This window comes from Trichomycterus rosablanca, chromosome 1 (genome assembly GCF_030014385.1).
Source record: "Trichomycterus rosablanca isolate fTriRos1 chromosome 1, fTriRos1.hap1, whole genome shotgun sequence".
NCBI lineage: Eukaryota > Metazoa > Chordata > Actinopteri > Siluriformes > Trichomycteridae > Trichomycterus > Trichomycterus rosablanca.
The window spans coordinates 74,415,537-74,439,183 of NC_085988.1; the positions used below are offsets into that span (position 1 = coordinate 74,415,537).

General features: G+C 40.8%; 1 protein-coding gene across 1 annotated transcript in view; it reads right to left on the reverse strand.

The window, feature by feature from the left end:
• Positions 1-1,097: 1,097 nt before the first annotated feature.
• Positions 1,098-23,647, reverse strand: part of utp20 (UTP20 small subunit processome component) — a 58,051-nt gene continuing 35,501 nt past the window's right edge. Inside the window, exons 37-61 of the mRNA XM_063006473.1 lie at positions 22,310-22,450; positions 21,219-21,356; positions 20,911-21,050; positions 19,464-19,875; positions 17,618-17,757; positions 16,843-16,999; positions 16,658-16,756; positions 16,404-16,571; positions 15,361-15,527; positions 14,497-14,638; positions 14,033-14,149; positions 13,292-13,462; positions 13,042-13,173; positions 12,127-12,237; positions 11,961-12,040; positions 10,730-10,799; positions 10,445-10,627; positions 9,415-9,546; positions 7,428-7,560; positions 6,477-6,664; positions 5,898-5,969; positions 5,526-5,807; positions 3,177-3,303; positions 2,722-2,867; positions 1,098-1,454 (exon numbers count right to left, since the gene is read on the reverse strand). Coding sequence (XP_062862543.1) covers positions 1,299-1,454; positions 2,722-2,867; positions 3,177-3,303; positions 5,526-5,807; positions 5,898-5,969; positions 6,477-6,664; positions 7,428-7,560; positions 9,415-9,546; positions 10,445-10,627; positions 10,730-10,799; positions 11,961-12,040; positions 12,127-12,237; positions 13,042-13,173; positions 13,292-13,462; positions 14,033-14,149; positions 14,497-14,638; positions 15,361-15,527; positions 16,404-16,571; positions 16,658-16,756; positions 16,843-16,999; positions 17,618-17,757; positions 19,464-19,875; positions 20,911-21,050; positions 21,219-21,356; positions 22,310-22,450 — 3,804 coding nt within the window. The 3' untranslated portion in view covers positions 1,098-1,298. The remainder of the gene's footprint in view (positions 1,455-2,721; positions 2,868-3,176; positions 3,304-5,525; positions 5,808-5,897; positions 5,970-6,476; positions 6,665-7,427; positions 7,561-9,414; positions 9,547-10,444; positions 10,628-10,729; positions 10,800-11,960; positions 12,041-12,126; positions 12,238-13,041; positions 13,174-13,291; positions 13,463-14,032; positions 14,150-14,496; positions 14,639-15,360; positions 15,528-16,403; positions 16,572-16,657; positions 16,757-16,842; positions 17,000-17,617; positions 17,758-19,463; positions 19,876-20,910; positions 21,051-21,218; positions 21,357-22,309; positions 22,451-23,647) is intronic.

Genomic DNA, 23,647 nt, shown 5'->3' on the forward strand with positions numbered 1-23,647 from the left:
CTGACCTCAACCTGATAGAACACCTTTGGGATGAATTAGAGCGGAGACTGTGAGCCAGGCCTTCTCGTCCCACTTCAGTGTCTGACCTCACAAATGCGCTTCTGGAAGAATGGTCAAAAATTCCCATAAACACACTCCTAAACGACATCTTATTAAACCCTGTGAATTAAGAATGGGACGCCACTCAAGTTCATATGCGTGTGAAGGAAGACGAGCGAATACTTTTGGCAATATGGGGTTTATATACACTGATCAGCCATAACATTAAAATCACCTCCTGGTTTCTACACTCACTGTCCATTTTATCAGGTTTTTTAGCCTGCTTTCACCCTGTTTTTTCAGGACCACCACAGAGCAGGTACTATTTAGCTGGTGGATCATTCTCAGCACTGTAGTGACAATGACATGGTGGTGGTGTGTTAGTGTGTGTTGTGCTGGTATAAGTGGATCAGACAGCAGCGCTGCTGGAGTTTTTAAATACTGTGTCCACTCACTGTCCACTCTATTAGACAGGCTTGGTCCACCTTGTAGATGTAAAGTCAGATGATCGCTCATTTATTGCTGCTGTTTGAGTTGGTCATCTTCTAGACCTTCATCAGGGCGCTGTTGGCTGGATGTTTTTGGTTGGTTGACTATTCTCAGTCCAGCACTGACAGTGAGGTGTTTAAAAAATCCATCAGCATTGCTGTGTCTGATCCACTCATACCAGCACAACACACACTAACACACCACCACCACGTCACCATGGCAGTGCTGAGAATGACCCACCACCCAAATAATACCTACTCTGTAGTGGTCCTGGGGGAGTCCTGACCATTGAAGAACAGCATGAAAAGGGGCTAACTAAGCATGTAGAGAAACAGATGGACTACAGTCAGTAAATGTAGAACTACAAAGTGCTTCTATATGGTAAGTGAGTGTTTTAATGTTATGTATATATATATATATATATATACACACAAATCAAAATATTGAATGTGTTCACCACTTGTATATAATACTTCTAATGAAATGTGGCAGCAGGAAAATCTTTATCAGTCTGGTTTCATTTTGTTACTTGTTTATCTGGACTGTATTAAAACACATCATCACTCCGTCTTGGTCACATCATGATCTGCACCCAGATGCATTTCTTTTAATAAAAAAATTGTACATGACATTGTACAAATGATCCAGTATCGACACAGCACACCAAACAGCCAGTTATTTCATAGTCAATGTTTCTCATGCCCTCATTCACAGCCATTCAATAACCCAGTTCATGTATTAAAAATGCTGCCAGGTAAACTTGCAGGAGTTTACTGAACCATAGCCAGATCCCTCAGTGATGTACGTTTCTGTTTCTTCGCTTTGTGTCCTGGCTTCAAAAACTCTATTTTCCTCTTTTTAGCCGTAGTTTTCTTCTGGTGCTTCTTGATCTTTTTCCTAGCAGCAATGTCTGGATTAGCCACAGCCTGAACAAAAAAAGAGGAAAAATAATCTTAACATGGCAACCCTAGAAAAATTATGAAACCAAGCATAAATCAAGAGATAAGCTTTACATTCAAAACAGGATTATGCTTAACAAAATATATCCACATATCTGTTAATGCATGTCTTCCATTTTATTTTTATCAACTGCTTTATCCTGGTCAGGGTCACAGCAGGTCTAGTTTCACCTGGAAACACTGGGCACAGGAATACCCTAGAATAGTGCCAATCCATCGAAGGGCTTCAGTCATTTATAAATACATTTATAAAATAAAACAAAACATACACCAATCAGCCATGACATTAAAACCACCTCCTTGTTTCTACACTCACTGTCCATTTTATCAGCTCCACTTACCATATAGGAGCACTTCTACAGTTCTACAATTACTGACTGTAGTCCATCTGTTTCTCTGCATGCTTTGTTAGCCCCCTTTTGTGCTGTTCTTCAATGGTCAGGACTCTCCCAGGACCACTACAGTGCAGGTATTATTTAGGTGGTGGATCATTCTCAGCACTGCAGTGACAATGACATGGTGGTGGTGTGTTAGTGTGTGTTGTGCTGGTATGAGTGGATAAGACACAGCAGCGTTGATGTAGTTTTAAAACACATCACTGTCACTGCTGGACTAAGAATGGTCCACCAACCAAAAATATCCTGCCAACAGCGCCCCGTGGGCAGCGTCCTGTGACCACTGATGAAGGTCTAGAAGATGACCAACTCAAACAGCAGCATTAGATGAGCGATCGTCTCTGACTTTACATCTACAAGGTGGACCAACTTGGTAGGAGTGTCTAATAGAGTGGACAGTGAGTGGACACAGTATTTAAAAACTCCAGGAGCGCTGCTGTGTCTGATCATACCAGCACAACACACACTAACACACCACTACCATGTCATTGTCACTGCAGTGCTGAGACTCATCCACCACCTAAATAATATCTGCTCTTTGTTGGTCCTGTAGGGGAACTGACCTTCGAAGAACAGGATGAAAGCAGGTTAAAAAAGCATGCAGAGAAATAGATGGACTACAGTCAGTACAAAGTGCTTCTAAATGGTAAGTGGAGCTGGTAAAATGAACAGTGAGTGATCAGCCATAACATTTAAACCACCTCCTTGCTTCTACAGTGTATAAATGAATTTCATGGGTCTTTCCTGCTGGAAACCTTTTTTTTCTTTTTTTCTCCCCATTATCCACATCTAGGCTAAATTAAACCTAATTATTTTTTAATGCAGTGAGTGGTTTTTACCTGCAGGGCTTTGTGTTTCTTGCGTGTAGCTCGTCTCTGTGAAGCCTCTTTCTGTACAGCAGCAAAGGCGAGTGAGAACTTCTGCAATCCCACCAGCTTCTTCAGCATCTCGATCAGCTCCTGTGCCAGGTTCTTCAGTGTGGGGTCTGAGAAAACCAGATTAGAAAATTATATTACTGAATGTTTGTGCTAGTGAGTCGGATACAAGCAGAGTCCATGAAGCAGCAAGTTAGATGTCATTCCTTAAGAAAAGCATGATTTAGGCAACACTAAATTAAACACAAAAGCAAAAATGTTGGTATTTTCAAACACTTTGTGCCAATCAGTGTGATGAGTGCTCAGAACAGAAAATATTTGTAAAAATTGGGACTAAGGTAAAGTGTAAAAGCCAAACTGCTCCTGATTTTAGTAAGATTGTTGCTTCAGTCACTGAGTGGTGAATATGAATTCAGTACCTTGGTCGGCATATGTACTGTCCAGTTCTCTGTACAATGGAGAGATGATGGTGGTGAGGTAGGGGCCTAGACGCTCTTTGCCAAGATCAACAGCTATAGCTCCCAAAAACTTAAAAACACATGTTCTCTGGGGGGGAAAAAAGAAATAAAAAACGCAGTTCTTTAAATCACTTTTCTTTCAAATAAATATTCAGTAGCGTCATTTTTGCAGAGCTTTATCTGAAAGAAAGCATTAGCCTCAGTACTTAGCCCCCCCCCATTACAATCCAATTACAGTTGTGTTCAAAATAATAGCAGTCCAACATCACTAACCAGATCAATCACTGTTTTTGGTAGAAATTATATTTATACATGGCAAAAAACTTACTAGTAGGTGTAGTAGAGTAATAAAAAACCAACAGACCCATGCATGCTGCTGATTCTGTGTAATTGAATAAGTAACTAAAAGGGGCGTGTTCAAAATAATAGCAGTGTAAAGTTCAATTAGTGAGGTCATTCATTCTGTGAAAAAATGGGTGTCAAACAGGTGGCCCTTATTAAAGTATAAAAGCAGCAGATGTTGTACATGCTGGTTATGGTGCATTTCTCTCTAAAAAACAGAGTGAAATGGGTCGTCACAGACATTGTTCAGAAGAACAGCGTACTTTGATTAAAAAGTCGATTGGAGAGGGAAAAACATAAAAAAGTGAAGAAAATTATAGGCTGCTCAGCTAAAATGATTTTAAATGCTTTAAAATGGCAACCAAAACCAGAAAGACGTGGAAGAAAATGGAAAACTACCATTCGGATGGATTGAAGAATAGCCAAAATGGCAAAGACTCAGCCAATGATCAGCTCCAGGGAGATCAAAGAAGGTCTAAAGTTACCTAAGAGTACTGTGACGGTTAGAAGACGCCTGTGTGAAGCCAAGCTAATCGGTAAGAAGCCCCCGCAAAGTCCCATTGTTGCAAAAACGACATGTGCTGAAGAGGTTACAATTTGCCAAAGAACACATTCACTGGCCTAAAGAGAAATGGCGCAACATTTTGTGGACTGATGAAAGCAAGATTGTTCTTTTTGGGTCTAGTGGCCGCAGACAGTTTGTCAGACGACCCCCGAACACTGAATTCAAGCCACAGTACACTGTGAAGACAGTGAAGCATGGTGGCGCAAGCATCATGATATGGGGATGTTTCTCATACTATGGTGTCGGGTCTATTTATCGCATACCAGGGATCATGGATCAGTTTGAATACATCCAAATACTTGAAGAGGTCATGTTGCCTCATGCCAAAGAGGAAATGCCCTTGAAATGGATGTTTCTACAAGACAATGACCCCAAACACACCAGTAAGCGTGCAACATCTTGGTTTCAGACCAACAAGATTAATGTTATGGACTGGCCAGCCCAATCTCCGGACCTTAAACCAATAGAAAACTTGTGGGGTGACAACAAAAATGCTGTGTCTGAGGCAAAACCAAGAAATGCAGAGGAATTGTGGAATGTGGTCCAATCGTCCTGGGCTGGAATACCTGTTCACAGGTGCCAGAAGTTGGTTGACACCATGAAACAGATGTGAAGCAATTCTCAGAAACAGTGGTTATACAACTGATTATTAGTTTAGTGGTTTACAGGAAAGCTAAATATTGAAGCATTTTTCAGTTTAAACAGTAAATGTTTGAGTTTGTAAAGAAAAATGCAGACACTGCTATTTTTTTGAACAGCCTAATATTCCCTTTTCTTCACTTTCTGTAAAGTAATAACACATTTGATCAATTTTAATTCATGTTTTGATTTGGAAAAGAATGGGCAGTGTTGTCAATGCATTTGTGTGTATGAAAATAAAAGCTATTATAAGAATTCTGAGCTTTATTCACTTTTTTAAACACACTGCTATTATTTTGAACACAACTGTACCTGATTTGTATTTCCACCTCTACTGTTGCACTTCACTCCTGAGAACTGTAACTAACACACACCCTCTCTGACAAATGTGCAGTAGCATCAGGCAGGTCCATATGGAGATGTCAGCTGGTGGGATAGCGTGCTTTACCACTGCGCCACCCAAGCGCCCTGTGCTTTGCACTTTGATTATGGTGGACATACCCAGTCCAGGTTAGGAGTCAATTAGTCTTGTGGGGCCAAAATGTTTCACCCACTAAAGGTGGTCCCCCCTGTTCACTGGGCACAATGCAGTAACAGTAACTGGACAGAATGCCAGTCCTTCACAGAGCCTCGAATATATTTTGAGACCTAGCCATTCTCTAGAACTTCAGATACTAAGGTACACAGGTTGTAAATGTAACGCCAGACCCAGCACTAGTATCATTATGTATTATGAAAAAAAGCATCAAGATTTGATAGTGTACCTTGAGTGGAATTTTAGGGGTATCAGCTGCCTCTCTTTTAGCCAACAGTGAGAATTTCCGTATCACCCAGAGTAAAGACGGTGGCTTATTCTCATCCTTATCTTCCACAGCTTGCTGCTGTTGCTCATCCTCCAATTTATCCTCTTCTGTTTCTTCCACAGTGTCTTCGGTTTCCTCCACAGTTTGTTCCTCTGATGGTTCTTCTTTTCCATTCTCTACAGTCTCAGATTTGGGGGAGATGAGGTAGATTACTTTGGCCACGAACAGCAAGTTCTTTATTACCTGTGAACCAATCATATTAGAGTGGAATGTTATTTTAATTACTGGTAAAATGTGACTTTGTGCTTGATATAAACTGGTTAGGATTAGTACCTGCTCGCCAGCAGAAATGTCCAGAAATTTCGACTGCAGCTGGTGACTGCATGATAAGACGAGCTCTCTCATCTAAAAGAGAAAAAAGAAAGAGTTTAAAGGCTTGTCAGCTTTGGTTTGATTTTTAGTGTGCCCAATTGCCCGATTGCGTCATACTTCTACTAACCCACGCCCCCTCCCCGCCTCTGTGCAGGCGCCATCAACCAGCCAGCAGAGGTCGTGGTTGCATCAGTTGTGAGAGAGTCACTATCCGGCTTAATGCCCCACCCTTATATGAACAACGGGCCAATCGTTGTTCATGTGGGTGCTCAGCCCAGCCAGCAGGCAAAGCTGAGACTCGATACGATGTATTTGAGATGTGTCAGCATGTGTTTTTACCGCTGCGCCACCTGTGCGGTTATACATCACTTTTCTTTTTTACTTATTTTGTAGTTTCAATTGTAAATTTGTGAGTGTGAACACTAAGCAACCCAGCCCTAAAATGTAACAATATACTATTTTCATGTTTGGTCCAGATAACAAGCATAAACATGACCTAACACTGCTGAGTGCAGCCCAGAGATGGAAGTATCACTTTACCTTCTTATCCAGGTTAGCTGAGAGGAATAAAGATGCCGTAGAACGCTCGTTTTTGGAGGCGTTTTTCTCAGAGCACCACATAGAAAGCAGCTCCTCTGGTTTTTGAGCAGCAAAAAGCAGACCAAAGATCTGAGAGGCAGTCAACCAAACCCAGGAATGAGGATAACGCAGGTGAGCCTCAATATGAGCTGGAAAAAAACATGACAGTAGATACAGATTATAGTTCAGCATTTAAACAGTTGGCAATTCATTTATTTATTATTTTATTTATAAGGATTTTAACATCATGTTTTAGACACTTTGGTTACATTCATGACAGAACAGGTAATTACTGGTTACACAAGATTCATCAGTTTAAGTCTTTACTGTCAAACACAGTCACAGACAATTTTGCATCTCCAATTCACCTCACTTGCATGTTTTTGGACTCCCGGAGGAAACCCACGCAGACATGGGGAGAACATGCAAAATCCGCATAGAAAGAACCTGGACCACTCCACCCGGGAACCCAGGACCTTCTTGCTGTGAGGCAACAGTGCTACCCATGGAGCCAACAAGCCACCCCAACAGTTGGCAATTAAAATAGCTTTAAAAATGCTTATCAAGCTGTCCTAAGGTCTGAGTCTTTGCAGTGTTGCTGTTCTGGTCGGGCACTTAACAGACACAGTTGTCTGTGCTTAAAGGCGCGGTGTCATTCCACTGTGGTGGTCGAGAAATATAGTGAGCATAGCATGGACCTCTATAAATGTTAGGGCTCACTGTAAGAGTCCGCCACTGGCCAGCGTAGAGAAGCACCCAGTGACTTCACATGTGTCAGAGGGGGTGTAATCTAGTCTGCGACCTTCTGCAGTCAGCATGGACCCGGAACATGTGACAAGTAAACTTTAATAGATAATTGGACAAGACTAAATTGGATGAAAAGGAGGAAGGTATGTGTTTGTTAACATTTACCCCAGATGCTTGAGAGTGTATCAGAAGGTTTGTGGAGCTCCAAGAAGCCACAGTCTTTGATCAGTTTGATGATTAGAGTGAGATAACAGAAGAGCAACCTGTCTGCAGCTTTCTCGTTCTCCTCCTCCTCAATCTAAAACACACACACACACACAATTGGATGCTACCATATAGGTTCTTAAGATATGTCGCAATAAACTACACCCCGTGCATTTATTGAGTTCGGGTGTTGCTAGCAATTGCTAGCAGGTGTGTAAAAGCAATTATATTAAATAAATTATATGTAAACATACAATTTATTATGTTTTTATACATTTTTATTTACATAACATTTATTAATGAGAACAACTTTGATTTAGTCGCATCTGTATTTAAAAACCTTTCAACAAATGATTCTATTTAGGGCTGATTTTGTGTTGTAACCTGGCAACCTTGATCAGATGACATAAAAGGTTTAAGTATCCATGGCTTCTGTGCCGTGAAGTAAATTCCTACTCCTGGCAACCCAATAGACAGTGTTTTTCCAGAACATCCTGTCAACTGTTTGGGTCTTTAGGATTCTTAATGGCTCGTTCACTGCTCCTCTCATTGTATCCAATTATCTGGTCGCTGGCTGTCCTCTTCCTCTTTAACCTTAAATTCTACCAAGCATAACTGTCTTTTTAAATGATTTATATTGGACACATTAAGAGACGATCAAAGAGAGCTTTAGTTTAGTTGTCTGGGCTTTGCGTGGTAGGTTAGTCTTAATTTGTTCAAGGATCCAATTGTTTGTCTACTTCGTAGTACAAGGTACCATCAAAAGCCTTCACCAGCACAAAGTTGCATAACATATTATTAATATCCAATCCGTTGAAAAAAACAGATTTCACAGCAGCTTATAAACTTTGCAGTATGCATTTAGAATAATAAATAAATGTGTAATATATTAACAATTCAAGTAGTAACAATTCAAGCAGTCACATACTGTATACAGGTGACGTGAATAACACTGATTATCTCTTCATCACGGCACCTGTTAGTGGGTGGGATGTATTAGGCAGCAAGTGAACATTTTATCCTCAAAGTTGATGTGTTAGAAGCGGGAAAAATGGGCAAGCATAAGGATTTGAGCGAGTTTGACAAGGGCCAAATTGTGATGGCTAGACTACTGCATCAGAGCATGTCCAAAACTGCAGCTCTTGTGGGGTGTTCCCGGTCTGCAGTGGTCAGTATCTATCAAAAGTGGTCCAAGGAAGGAACAGTGGTAAACCGGTGACAGGGTCATGGGGGGCCAACGCTCATTGATGCACATGGGGAGCGAAGGCTGGCCCGTGTGGTCCAGCAAGATAATGCACGCTGCCACAAAGCAAAAATGGTTTAGGAATAGGGATGTAATGATACACTCTACCCACGATGCGATACGATACGATTCACGATACTGGGTTCACAATACGATTTTTCCCAATTTTTTAAACAAAATTAAATTGAAGAAAAATGATGACAAAGTTTCCTTTTATTACTTATAAAAAAATATGCAAAACAATGCAGCACATTTCCCTTTTGTGCAAAAAGGAGCACAACAACGAGTTTGAGTTGTAGACTTGGCCTCCAAATTCCCCAGATCTCAATCCAGTCGAACATCTTTGAGATGTGCTGGACAAACAAGTTTGATCTATGGAGGCCCCACCTTACAATTTACAGGAGTCTAGTGGAGTCAATGCCTCAACGGGTCAGACGGGTGGAATCAATGCCTCGACATCAACACAATATTAGGAAGGTGGTCATAATGTTATGCCTCATTGGTGAATTTCACTTTATCAAAGCTAACATTACATAGCTGTGGAGGTTTATATTTAATAAATACACATACTACCTATTATGATCTTACTGAAATATTAGATCTAGCTGTATGGTGTGTACATGAGCAAAGAAAAACTCAAATATTAGGTCCTGTTTGTAGAAAAACAAAATTATCACAGTGGAAAAGAGCTACTTCAATACTTACATCACCAAAGTTGTCTGTGTGGATTTCTTGCTCTATAAGAGGTAGCAGAGAATCCAGTCTGCTATTAAAATGTTCTCCTTCCACTTCCACAAAGAGTCCACACACCTGAGCACCCAGCCTCCGCAGAGCCATCTACACAGATAAACCCAAGGTAGAATGTATAATCATCTTTTTTATGCGTTTTACCCCCTTTTCCTCTCAATTTAGTGTGGTTAATCTGCTTCTGGGGACCCTGACGAAGTCCAACAAGGGTGTACATTCGCCTGACACACACTACCTCCGATGTGTGGGCAGTCTACCAATCCCTTCTTATTCACCCATACTTTGGTGGGTTTGCTCATGATCTCTGCGCTTCTCCACTTTCTGGACAGGTGCCCTGGGCAACCAAAATCCTTACACAGTGTTGATAACACCCCCCCCATTTTTGGCAATTGTGCCATTTTTGTCTGCTGCAGGCACTAGCTAATTGTGCCCGCCAGAGGGCGCACAGCCGACTGGTAGCAGAGTCAAGATTTGAACCCGGGAGCTCAGAAGCTCAGTGCTGATGTGCTAGCGGATTATCCCGCTGTGTCACCTGGGCACAAATGTTATCAATTTAATAACGAAAACACAAGAAACATTTTATAGGTGACTGTTTTTCAACACGGGAGGCACGGTGGCTCGGTGGGTAGCACTGTCGCCTCACAGCAAGAAGGTCCTGGGTTCGATCTCCAGATGGGACGGTCCAGGTCCTTTCTGTGTGGAGTTTGCATGTTCTCCCCCTGTCTGCGTGGGTTTCCTCCGGGAGCTCCGGTTTCCCCCCACATTCCAAAAACATGCAGTCAGGTTAATAGGAGACACTAAATTGTGCTATAGGTGAATGGGTGTGTGTATGTGTGTCTGCCCTGCGATGGACTGGCACCCCGTCCAGGGTGTTACTGTGTGCCTTGCGCCCATTGAATAGCTGGGATAGGATATAATGGATATAATCGCCCTTTTAACCAATCAATCAAAACTATCACCCATAATGACAGTAATTCATTCTGTTCACCTTTTCTCCGGTCAGCCAGCTATTGACCAGAGTAAACATGGAGTTCTTGTGCTTCACATCGAGTTTACCCAACAACGTCTTGATGGCGAGGGAGGCCATTTTCTTACAACGTGCCGAGTCATCGTTAACCACAGCCAGAGACAAAGGAACAAAGAAGAGACCACAGTGCTCCAGGAGAAGAGGCTGTAGAAACGATAAAAAGTAAGAATGCATTTATATTTTGTAGTTAAAAAAACAAGGATAGTAAAAATATTAAAGATTAAATGAAGTCCTGGAAGAAAATACCTGCGGGAATGATTGAAAAATGAATTCCAGCATCTCAAGAGTCGACTGTCTCCCAGTGTTATACTCATATCTGTAACAATGAGAGAAAGGTAACCATCTGCAGCTTCATAGAGGAAAGAAAGTTTAAGAAGATTTGAATGCAGGGCCACCTAGGTGGTGCAGCGGGCTATTCCGCTAGCACACCAGCACTGGGATTCTAAACTCCCCGAGTTTGAATCTCAGCTCTGCTATCGGTCGTGGGCTGGGCACCCTTTAGCAGGCATGATTGGCAGTGCCTGCAGAAAACTAAATTGGCCACAAGTCTGCTGGGTGGGAAAAGACCGAACTAAAAAAGGGGCTAAAAAAGAGGGTGGGGTCTTTGACACTGTGTAAGGACCCTGGTCTGTAGTCCGTGTGTAAGGACCCTGGTCAATAGTCTGTGTTTAGAGACCCTGGTCAGTAGTCTGTGTGTAAGGACCCAGGTCAATAGTCCATGTCTAAGGACCCTGGTCAATAGTCCATGTCTAAGGACCCTGGTCAATATTTTGTGTTTAAGGACCCTGGTCAGTAGTCCGTGTGTAAAGACCCTGGTCAGTAGTTTGTGTGTAAGGACCATGGTCAGTAGCCCATGTGTAAGGACCCTGGTCAGTAGTCCGTGTGTAAGGACCCTGGTCAGTAGTCCGTGTATAAAGACCCTGGTTAATATTCCGTGTGTAAGGACCCTGGTCAGTAGTCACATGCAAAAAAGTAGGGGGTCGGTGGACTGTGCTTGCATCGGCGGGAGCATGTGTCAGGTGAATATATCCTCCTCAAACACGATCGACAAATTGGCTACGTTAAATTGGAATGAAGAAAATGCATAAATAAAAAAAACGTTTAAATACATTTTTATATGATTCTATTATTTTGAAATATTAATCTAACTACACAAAAAAATTTAATATATTTTTATATGATTCTGTTCCTTTGGGGGATTAGTGCTTAGTGCTTTTGCTGTATATTTTCGATGTACATGATGTACATGTACAAGGTGGAAACAGCACCTAATAGTATTTTGTTATTCTAAACATCTAGCAAAGAAAGCCTGACATGTATCTGAACGCAGTAAGGTTGGATGTGGAATGACAGTCTTTTAAAACACAGATCAGAGCAACTTATCATTACATACAGAATTACAATCCTTCAAAACAAGTCGAGTTACTTAAAGTGGTCTTTGTATCTTAGATTGTACATTATGCAATAAGAAACTTACGTAAGCTGTGCAACAATGAAATCAAAATGGCTTTTAAGCTTCTTTCCAAGGGGATAATCCATCAGATACTTCAGGTAAATCTGTAAGGAAATAAAAAAAATCTAATTTTAATTAAATGCTTTCAAGAATTGTGTGTAAACAACAAAATAAAGACATCATGACTGACCTGTCTGCAGCGAACGCGAACCTGCTCATTTGATCCATTAATAGACAATTTGGCAACTTTTTTCATTACATCCTCCATCTCTGGAACCACCAGCTTCCTGGACAGGATCGCCTAAACACACAGAATGTTTGGTTACCATTAGTAGAGTAACTTGATTTTTAAACTAGTGCCTTAAAATAAGTATTATATATGCTGGAGCTGGAGATCCCCAATTTTTTTTGCAGTTCAAGCCTCAAGCCTTTGCTGCTTAAGCCTCCTCCAGCCCATGCGCAGCCCTTAACAGAACCCTTTTCCACCCATGCACTCTGCACAGGCGCCTCTATCCGCCAATCAGGGTCCTTAACACAGCGTTTTTGAAGACCCCGCTCACATAGTCCGGTCATCTCTCCATGTGGGCACTGCCAATTATGCCCACTAGATACGCCCAGCCAACCGGTGGCAATGCCGAGTTTCGAACCGAGGAGTTCAGAATCTCGGCACTGGTGTGCTAGCGGAATATCCCGCTGCGCCACCTGGGCGCCTGATTTGTATCCATTTTAACACCTCATGCTGTGTTTCCATTTGGTTGATGATTGGCTCGCCCATTGCGCCCAGTGATTCTGGGGAAACCGGACCCACAGGCAGCACAAACCAGAATGAAGCAATGGTATAACATGAAGAAAAGTATTTTACTATTATAAGCCTAGTTATTATATTTCTAGATTTTCTTACTACTGCTTTGAAATATCTCCTAATATTTTTATAATAATAATAAAAAGCACTCATTATTTAATTATTACTAAGTTTTTAATGTACAGTATATTAATAAATAAAGAGTAATGAGTCTGTACAGTAATTTATTTTGATCCAATCATTGCTCCAAGTCCAGATTTAAGCCCAATTACCAGTCACATGTTAGTAAACCCATGCATTTACCCTTAACAGGCCAAAAGCCGTGGCTTGACGAGTGTTATCATAGATGTCCTCTTCAGCATATCCCAGAAGTACTTGCAGCTGTGTATCAGTGATGCGATGTTTAGCCACACACTTCACTAAAACAGTAATAGCCTGTAAAACAAAAAAGTAGTATATACTTGGAATATGTACACCTTTTTCAATTGAGCATGAGTTCTCTGAATAAAATTAAAAGTTAAATAGTTTTCGTATTTTCAGCAGGTCAGCACACCTTAAAGCAATTCTGGACAAGATGGAAATTTTCTCCATGCCCAGCACCAGCTTTGGCATAATCCTTCAGCAGAACAAAGAGCTGCTTGGTGAGCTGGTCAGCGTTCTGCTCCACAGCAGGCAGAGGAAACTTCAAAATCCAAATAAAGACCTGAAGAGCCTCGGTTATCACCTACACACACAAAACACAAATATTTACAGCATGCAATAGAACGTCATCTAAAGCATACCTGGACCATATAGGTTAATCCTGTATTTATTCCATTTACATTACTGCCTAATATCAGCTGCATTCACTTCTGCAGCAGTATAGCCCATCCTAAGCAATTTGTTGTACTCTTAATAACATGTACAGTTGCAGAATTTATCAGATGCTTTTGTCCAAAGCAAAGTACAATTATCAATAAATACAGCTCATTCAATTGAGGGTTAATTGACTTGCTCAGGGGCTCACTGGTGGCAACTTGAACCAGCAACCTTCTGATTTTCACTCCAGCACCTTATTCGCTGATTAAAAAGCCTTGCTTAAGGGCCCAACAATGGTGCCCTGGCAAATGTGGGGCTTGAACCAGCGACCTGCCAATTACTAGTCCAGCACCTAAACCACTGATCTACCACTGAAACAGTAAGTTCAGCTAGTGAAATGTTTAATACACCCCTGAAAGTATAAATATCATTATGTAATTATAAGACCACTAAGTGTTTAAAAGCAAAATTTATCATAGACAGAGACGAGACAGACCTTGACATGCATAGAATCGAGACAGTCCAGCAGCAGAGAGACAAATGGATCCAACATCTCCCGTACGGACGCCACCGATGAGTTGATCTTAGAATTTCTTAAACTACAGTGGAGCAGCTGAACAAATAGATAAAAAGAAAATAAATGCAGGTCATAATTTTGTTAACTGATGTTAGTAAATGTCTAGATAAAATAATTCCTGTAAATGTTACAACACTCAGATCTTGAGTAGTGTAATGTAAATGTGGTTTACAACAGAATAGGACCAACTTTAACCACAGAGCTAAACCAAATATCTTGTTGCTGAATGACTACATTTGGGGGAAAGTTAAAATACTATGTAGGTATTTTATTTAACCAATTTCTTAAAAACATCCAAAGCTTTACAAACCATTCTTCAGCCCTTTATGTGTTGTGTAGTTCTATATGAACGGAATATCAGGTTCCATTTCAGGTTCACTTACACTAAGTCCGGTATCCACTAGTATGTGCATGTTGGTTGTGCGGCTGAGAGCAGGCCTCATGCCTCCTCTCTTCGGAGTAGGAGGCAGCAGCAGGCAGCTAGGGGGTGGCAGCCGAGGGTCAGGAGGAGGAGCAGCCTTCTGTCTAAATTACAGAGAAATATTATTTTAATTAAAACCTTCTTATTTATTTAGCTGGATTTGTTGTCTGCTAACCAATTCAACCTTTTTTAAAATGTCAACATCCAGAATAAATGGTGTAATTGTGACAAATGTTTTTGTGCACGTCTGTTTGTCACCATAAAAAGATTACACTAGCAACACCCTTGTAATATGTCATGGTAACAACTTAGCAAAACCGTACAGACCATCAGATACTACATCAACCACATAGCAACACCTTAGTTAGCACAGGTAACCAATTTGTAACTTAAATGTATATAGACATTTTTAGTCTATATACAATACATATATTAAAATAATAAAAGGAATTTCTTATGCCATATAAAGGTTTTGTGCTTTTTATAGTTTACAGACACATCACAAAGTGTCAGCTTCAGTACTGTCTTCCTACAAAACACACTTGGTATTTTATCCATGCATAATTATAAAAATATCCTTTATAATATGTGATATTGCACAGATACAGTCTGGAAAACCCATCATTGGGTTTTTGATCTTTTCTTTCTCTTGTCTCTGCACTGTATTATCATTTAAATCCCTTACACAACTATGTTGCGTTGTCTCAAACAGTGACTAACTGTTACATTGTCTGTTAATACATAATATTAACAAAAACAATAAAATGCATGTGTGGTAAAACAAAACATGAATGTGTGTGAATACTTGTGTGTACGAGAGAAATACCTGCTCTTGCTGGTGATAAGAGGAAGGCTCTGACTGACCAGGCCATGACTCAGCAGCAGAATGGATTGAGGGGTCATGCTCTCATTTAACAGAAGTCCTGCTACTATTCTTCTTAAAACACTGTGCACTCGACGAGACACCTTTAAACTGGCTGTGCTCTCCAGGATCTGAAGAAAGACAGAATAATCTGATTTATATTGGATTTAACCACATACTCTATATATTATAGTATATTACATTTTATAATAATAATAATATAATAATTATTATTATAAATACATAATAATTGGGACAGTGGTAGCCTGGTGGGAAGAGCATTGGGCCATCAACTGAAAGGTTGAGAGTTCGAATCCCAGCTCTGCCATGCAGCCACTGTTGGGCCCTTGAAGGTCCTTAACCCTCTCCGCTCCAGGGGCGCCATACAATAGCTGACCCTGCGCTCTGACCCCAGCTCACAAACAAGCTGGGATATGCAAAGAAAGAATTTTGTTGTACTGTACACCTGTATATGTATATATGGCAAATAAAGGCCACCAAGCCGTATAAATCAATCAGAGCTTCCGAATTCAGATTCTGGGCAGAATTTCAAACTCTCACTTGATTGGTTTCAGCTTTTTTACCTTAAAGGAGGAAATAGTTTTATATATTCTGGAAATATTCTGGAAACATATAAGGTGGCCTTAAAGAAGTAAAACAAGGTGATTTTATTCCTTATGGAACAACACCCAGGTAAGCAGCAGTTATGATTTTATGCTGCTGTGTGGTTGATCTGGGTCGTGGTGCTATCATTTAACGTGCGCTTTCACTTTGCAATGATAGCAAAGCATTATCAAATATTGAACTTTTTCTGGATATTTTTGATGCTCTTATATTTGAAGTAAAATGGACAGCATAAATGTGATTGTGAGATTCTGCTAACTAACTGACGTGCATTTCTTGGAGTCACGAGAGCAATTCTGTACATATTAATGCGCTGTATTTAGTCTCACTTTGTTAGTGCAACTCATTGATCAGGTGGGTTGTTTGTGTTATTGGCTGTTTACCTCTTTAAGCGGTATGATCAGCTGAGTGACCCGTTCCTGGCTGGAAAACTGTGCCAAAAACTCATACGAATCTGAGCTCTTGCTGTGACGAGCCTCCATCACTTTAGAAACTATGCCTTTAATCTCTTTCTCCGCTGCAAGAGCCCCAAAAAGCTCGTTGTTGAAGATCTGAGGGGGTAATATCATGCAATGTGAAAAAAAAAAACATGTATTGCTATTAAACATAAACAGACAGGACAGACATTGGTGCTCACCTCTACTAAAATGTCTATACAAGGATCAAGATCTCCAGCTTTCAATGATGGTCTCAGGATTGAGAGCAGATGGTAAACGGTGAAGGTCAGTACATGGATCTAAAGAACATGATAAATTACTACAAGTCCATGCAAGTGCAATTTGGTTTATATTTGATAAATAAGGACAGTTTTGTCGTTTTAACCTGATAGCCTTTCACCAGGACGCCATGCATTTCTGTGAGGAGATACTGCAGGTAGCGATGCCCTAAAGCCTCGATGATCTTGATCAGGGTGTTACGAGCAACGTCACGGATCTCCTGAAAACGGCTCCTCAGGTGGACACACACTTTTATGAGCACTCTGTAAATACAAACAATAGTGACCGTGTTTAATTAATGAAAGTAATTCTGATGAGATCAAACAACAGAAGACACAACTGGAACCATAATGTGGGTGGGTTCAGCACAGTACCAGGAACCTTGGGACCCAAGATCAAACCTCACCTCCAGTTAGTTTCTGTGAAGACAGAGTCACGTCCCCTGTGTCCTTTTGGTTTCATATTGGGTACTATGGTCTCAAAAACATGCGGAAGGTGAACTGTGCTCAAAATCACCACTAGGTCCATGGATTAGTGGACTGTGTAAGGTGTATTCAAGTCATTAAGTCTTTGTTTTAAAATGCATTGATAAACAAATGATTAAACCAATCCCTTTACTTTATTGGTAAGATATATTTGGGAATTTAAAGTAAACACAGTGACTTGAACCAGGGTTTTTTATATTGGGGAGGGGGTTGTAGTTTTGAGGTTAGTCAATATCTATCCTGGACTGTTAATGGTTTGTTAAGCAATTCTTTTGAGGTTTAGTGTAATGATTAGTGAATATATCATGTAATTAATCTACATGATGTATTTATATTCACTGTGTTCTTTTACATTATAACATACCAAAACAAGAACATTAATACCAAAGTACACACCCAGGTAAATTGGCCTCCATGACTTCCTGTGTCAGAGACTGCATAAGTCGAACCATTGCAAAGGCAATGGGCACCCTCACCACCTCTTCATCCCTTACTTCCTTCGATTTTACCATCTTGTGCTCATCATCTCTTTTAACCTGCACAAACACAAGTAATAATTATGTTTCGATCCCATATATCAGTGGTAAGCAACTCAAGTTTAAAAATCAATCATGTATAAAAAAAAACAGCTAAAATCAAAGCATATTTTTCTTTATTAGTTCATGGCTGTTTACATTGTATACAGTTCAGTGTTATTCTATTTATTTATTTTGTTGTTTTTACCCTGTTCTTACACCATAGTTATATTCACGGCAGGAAGGGTAAATAATTTTCATGTCAATCATCCTTGTCAAGTAATGTTCTTATGTTGTTCTTTAAATGTACTCTTTAACACAATTTTTTAAAGAAATTAAGGATTGTTTTAATATTGTTTTAATGGCTTGGTTAAAGATTGTCCTTGGTAGTGTTAGACATTGTCGTCCTGTGAGTACTTAGTACATTCAGTTGGTACATGCTTAATAGAAGGAGGTACTCTGCAGGTATTACAGAGTGGGAGATATTCCCCACTTACAAGCTTTTCAGTGGTAATCAGTGGTGTTATTCGCATACAAATTACTTCAGCCTTCCTGCAATTGTGTCACAATACAATGTTAGAAAATAACATTTTCCTTGGGAAATATTTTGGATGAACACAAAAGTCCTTCTTAAGTCATTTTTTCCCCTTTCGACTGCTCCTGTAGTTTTTAGGGGTCGCCACAGTGGATGATTCTGGTCCGCATACTGAATTTAGCACAGTTTAACTTCCTGACCGTCCTGAGGCAACCCTCCTTATTTTTATCACAACATACTTATTGTTTTAGGCATCTATTTTTAGTGCCGTGGTTGTGTGCAGTGCCAGATGAATAGCCGAACAACACAACTGTTTTGGGGCCTATTACTATTTCTGGATGGCAGAAACAAGTTGGGATAATTCCATTATGTTTTAGTATTCTAAATTCCTATTTATGGCAGGTTGAAAGGTTTTATAAGGTGGAAGGGATTACTAGCACCTACTGCAACTCCCTCCTGGCAGGTGCGCCGATGTCCACTATTAAACCCTTGCAACTCATCCAAAATGCAGCTGCTCGCCTGGTTTTGAACCAACCTAAACACTGCCCCACCACTCCACTGCTGCGTTCTCTTCACTGGCTTCCTGTAGCTGCACGCATTCAGTTTAAAACACTGATGCTCGCCTACAAAGACAAAAATGGACCAGCTCCAAGCAACCTTTGTGGTCTAATAAAACCCTGCTCTGTACCACGCAACCTCCGAGCCACTAGTCTCGCTCGACTTGATCCTCCACCCAGACCTCGAGGAAGACAAGCATCAAGGCTCTTCTCTGCACTTGCACCCAAGTGGTGGAACGAGCTTCCCTTGTCTGTCCGAACATCTGAGTCTCTTCAAAAGACGATTAAAAACCGTCATCACCTATTTACTAAGCACTTAAGCTGACATGTACTTACTAATGCTCGTATTAATTTCCTGTATTATAAAAAAAACCCTGGTTCTAAGAGATTTATATTCTTGGACTGTTGTTTACTTAATCTACGGAAGCACTTTTGTAAGTCGCTCTGGATAAGAGCATCTGATTAATGCCAAAATGTAAATGTAAAGCACCTTAACTGTTAAGTTACCACTTCCCCCCTATTATAATGGTTACAATCTACCAGTTCAGAGAAGCATTGAAATATCTGCATATAAAGGATTAGTTTATTTAACTACCAAACAAAACATGAGTCTCCACCAAAACATGGGCACCAACCTTGGCTGTGAGGCATTTATGCAGTCTGGGCAGGACACTCTTTGTGACTGTTTGATGAATAGACGTGATGAGAGCCTCCAGCTCCTCTTTACTCTGTGGAAGGCCGCTGCTTACAACAGGGGGCGCTTTCATCACCTGAACCTGCGGGCCTTCCTTCGGCTTGGCTGACTCACTCGAACCTGTGTCCATGGCCTCACTCTCTGTAGCATCCACATCAGCTCTAGCATCGCCGGTCTCCATGGCTTCCTCGGCATCACTTTCATCCGAGTCCATGGCTTCAGCCTGCACCTCATCTTTCACTTCTGCATCCACGGCACTCACACCGTCAGCTTTTTTGTTTTTGGCTAGTTCGATTTCTTTGCTTAGAGTCTCGTGGTCAAAGTGAAATGCTTCCAAAATAGTAACCAGCAAACTGGGGAAGAAAAACAAAGGGAGAAAATTACTCCAGCATTGGGTTTTAAAGTAACTGTAACAAGAAAAGACAGATAGATGTTGGGAGCAACATGCATTTGTTTCTTAACTGAACTATATCCAGTAACAGACAGGTTGGTGCCCAAATCTATAAAGACCAATAGTGCCGTTACTTTCTGGATTGATCCTATTTATTTTTCACCTAATTGTTCTACTCGTGGATGCAGATCTGCCACTATTATAAATAAGAAACTGCACATTTAATTCTGAGGATGCCCACAAACATGCCAAATAAAAGCAGGAAGGACATGAAAGCTATTTTACATACATGTTTGTGTACTGTGCCACTTCATTGCCCTTCCCAAAATTCAGTCACACTTTAACTAAGGCCCTACCTAATTCAAGGCCGTGAAAATAACGCCTCAGCACAGACAACAGAGAGATGATAACGTGTGTAGAGAAGCACACTTTCCCATTGATTATGGAATCCCCAAAAGAGACAAAAATATGTAAACGCACTCAATACGTAAACACACACATCAAACATTATCAGCATACTACACCACAGAAAAGGCTGCTACACTAGCAATCCTACGGCAATTCAGTTAGCAAGCAGTTAGTCAAAATGTCCAAGATGTCGAAGTCTAAAGCAGTTAAAAACACTACTCAGATACATGAGGGAAAATTCCCAACCAATTCTGTGGACGCAGTATGGAGTGTCAAAACACGGACGAGTATTTTCATATTTAAGACGGAGCCTCGCACCGCCGCTAAATGTTCTAGGTTTACATTCAACCATTACGGAAGGCTAGGCTGTGTATTTTAGCTTCCATTATATCATTTAACTTAAAAGTGTTATTTAATGGTCGCTGTGAAATGTGTCACTTTTCTTTAAAAATCTGTGAAATCTGTGACATTTTCCAGTGAATTTAGTAGAGCCCTTACTATAAGTGCCCATAATTCTTTTATTTCCCACTTTACCCCAGTACAAAAACCCAACTGTTATGACATTTCCAAACACAGAAGACTCACTCACCTCACTGCTAGTTTCTGTTCAGCCAGTCCCGTCTGTAGCACATGAATGAAGTGTTTGAGGTAGTAGAGGTATTTGGACCAGGTGAGGCACTTGCACACTGCTCCAATAACTTCAACTGCTGCAGACGTTATAGCCTCATGCTGCAACCAAAGCACCATGTTACCACCACCACCAATAATATTTTAATATTACATACTTAAGATACTTCATGTTATAGTTTATTCTTTTAATTGAAAAACCAAAACCAACCATATTCATATAACCATATATACCCATTTTCTATGAGATTAAACAGTTCTTGTAACTACCTTCAGCAGTTTCTCATCAAACAGAGCAATCATGGCGTATGGCATGATGAAATTCTGCATGGAGCGGGACGACATCACCACTGTGCCTTCTGTCAGCTGCTTTGCTAATTTCCTTAGAGCTCGCCCCCTACGGTGAACCTAAAGTTCAAACACATAGAGAACATATACATGTTAGAACAGTCATACTACAGTAAATACAAGATTTGCTGACAATGCATACAGTGGATTCAAAAAGTATTCAAACCATGTGATTTGTTACACACTGTTGTTGATTCTATATTGGTGATATTGGTGTCATTTTCATCAGTCTACCCATAATAACAAAGTAAAACATGTTCTTAGAGCTTGAGAAGGAAATGACATAAGAAAGAGAGCAATGGTCACAATAAAAGAGCCACAAAAGACATGTGCAGAGATGTGAGAACTTGTTAGGCTGCATAGAAGGTTGCCTGTCTATCATAAATCAGGCCTTTATGGCAGAGTTGTGGCACATGACGTCCTGTTTAGTGTTTGTAAACTGTTTGTGAAGGCCTCTGGCAACATTAGAAAAAAGATTGTTTGGTCTAAAGAGAAAGAAATACAACTCTTTGTCAGGCACTATGCACTAGGCTAATATACAATATGCAAAACGTGGTGGTGGTAGCAACAGACTTGCTTCGATTAGGGTTGATTGAAAGTGTTTAGAATCGAGGGACAGATGAATGCAGTCATCTACAGACTGAACACAAACTGCTACAGGCCAGAATGTCTAGCCAAAACAACACTGAGCCATCGGGTCAGATCTCCAGGTGTCCTAAAGTGGTCCAGCCTACGACCAGACAACTGCGGAAAGAGCTAAAGATGGCAGTTCAGACATTTGCTAGTCAATCTGGCTGAGCTTCAGATTCAGGGCCCAGACTTCCAAAAACCCAGGTGTGCAAAGCTTGTAGAGATGTATACTTGTAGACTAAGCACAATCATTGGTGGTAAGAAGATGACAGTTTACATTGTTAATGAATTTTTAAAAAATGTGATCACAATGTAAATATAACCAACCCTGTATAATCCTAAATGACCTTCCTTTAAACTCTAACAGTAAGCTGAGTCTTTACCTGAATGTGCTTCATGTGCTCGAAGAAGTCTGACTCAGGATCATTGTAGTTGGTCAGCTGTACCAGGTCCCGGAACTCAGGTCGGCTGGGGAAGGTTTTTACCAGACAGGCCAGAATCGTTGTGTAGTCGTTCCTCACACTCTGTCGATAAACAAATAGAACAGGTGTTATAAGTGTGCCACCTCAGCTACAAGGAAGAACATTTTATAAAAAGTACCGATGCCAGCAAAAACATTGGTATATCCCTGGATGCCCGTTTAGAGCTTATACATAGCTGGTGCCCAAAGTGTAAACTAGGGCCAGTTAAAAGTAGCCATTCCACTTTCAAAATGTCTTAGAAAAAGAAACTCATGAAACATGAGACCACTGACAGGTGAAGTGAATAACACTGATTATCTCTTCATCACAGCACCTGTTAGTAGGTGGGATATATTAAGCAGCAAGTGAACATTTTATCCTCATTGTAGTTGATGTGTTAAAAGCAGGAAAAATGGGCAAGCGTAAGGATTTGAGCGAGTTGGACAAGGGCCAAATTATGATGGCTAGATGACTGGGTCAGAGCATCTCCAAAACTGCGGCTCTTGTGGGGTGTTCCCAGTCTGCAGTGGTCAGTATCTATCAAAAGTGGTCCAAGTAAGGAACAAGGGTAAACCGGCGACAGGGTCATGGGCGGCCAAGGCTCATTGATGCACGTGGGGAGCGAAGGCTGGCCCGTGTGGTCCGATCCAACAGACGAGCTACTGTAGCTCAAATTGCTGAAGAAGTTAATGCTGGTCCTAATAGAAAGGTGTCAGAATACACAGTGCATCACAGTTTGTTGCGTATGAGGCTGCATATCTCGTTAGACCAGTCAGGGTGCCCATACTGATCCCTGTCTACCGCCTAAAGCGGCAACAATGGGCACGTGAGCATCAGAACTGGACAATGGAGCAATGAAAGAAGGTGGCCTTTCATTTCCTAATATTGGAGCAAGTATGCATTTATTAATGTTTCAATAAATGACTAATGTTAATTCCTACATATAGACATACTTGAAGTACACTACATGAGCAAAAGTATTTGGACACCTGACCATGAGCTTGTTGGACATCCCATTTCCAAAACAAATGTGATCTTTTAGCTATAACAGCCCTTTTTTAGCAAATAGTTCTCACAAGACTTTATAGTATGTCTGTAGGAATTTGTGCCTATTCAGTCAAAAGAACATTTGTATGGCTGGGCACTGGTGTTGCTCCAGAAAGCCTCAATTGATGTTCTAGTTCATTTCGAAGCTGTTAGGTGGGCTGAGGTCAGGGCTCTGTGCAGGCCACTGCACCAGGCTTGCTTTGTACATAGGAG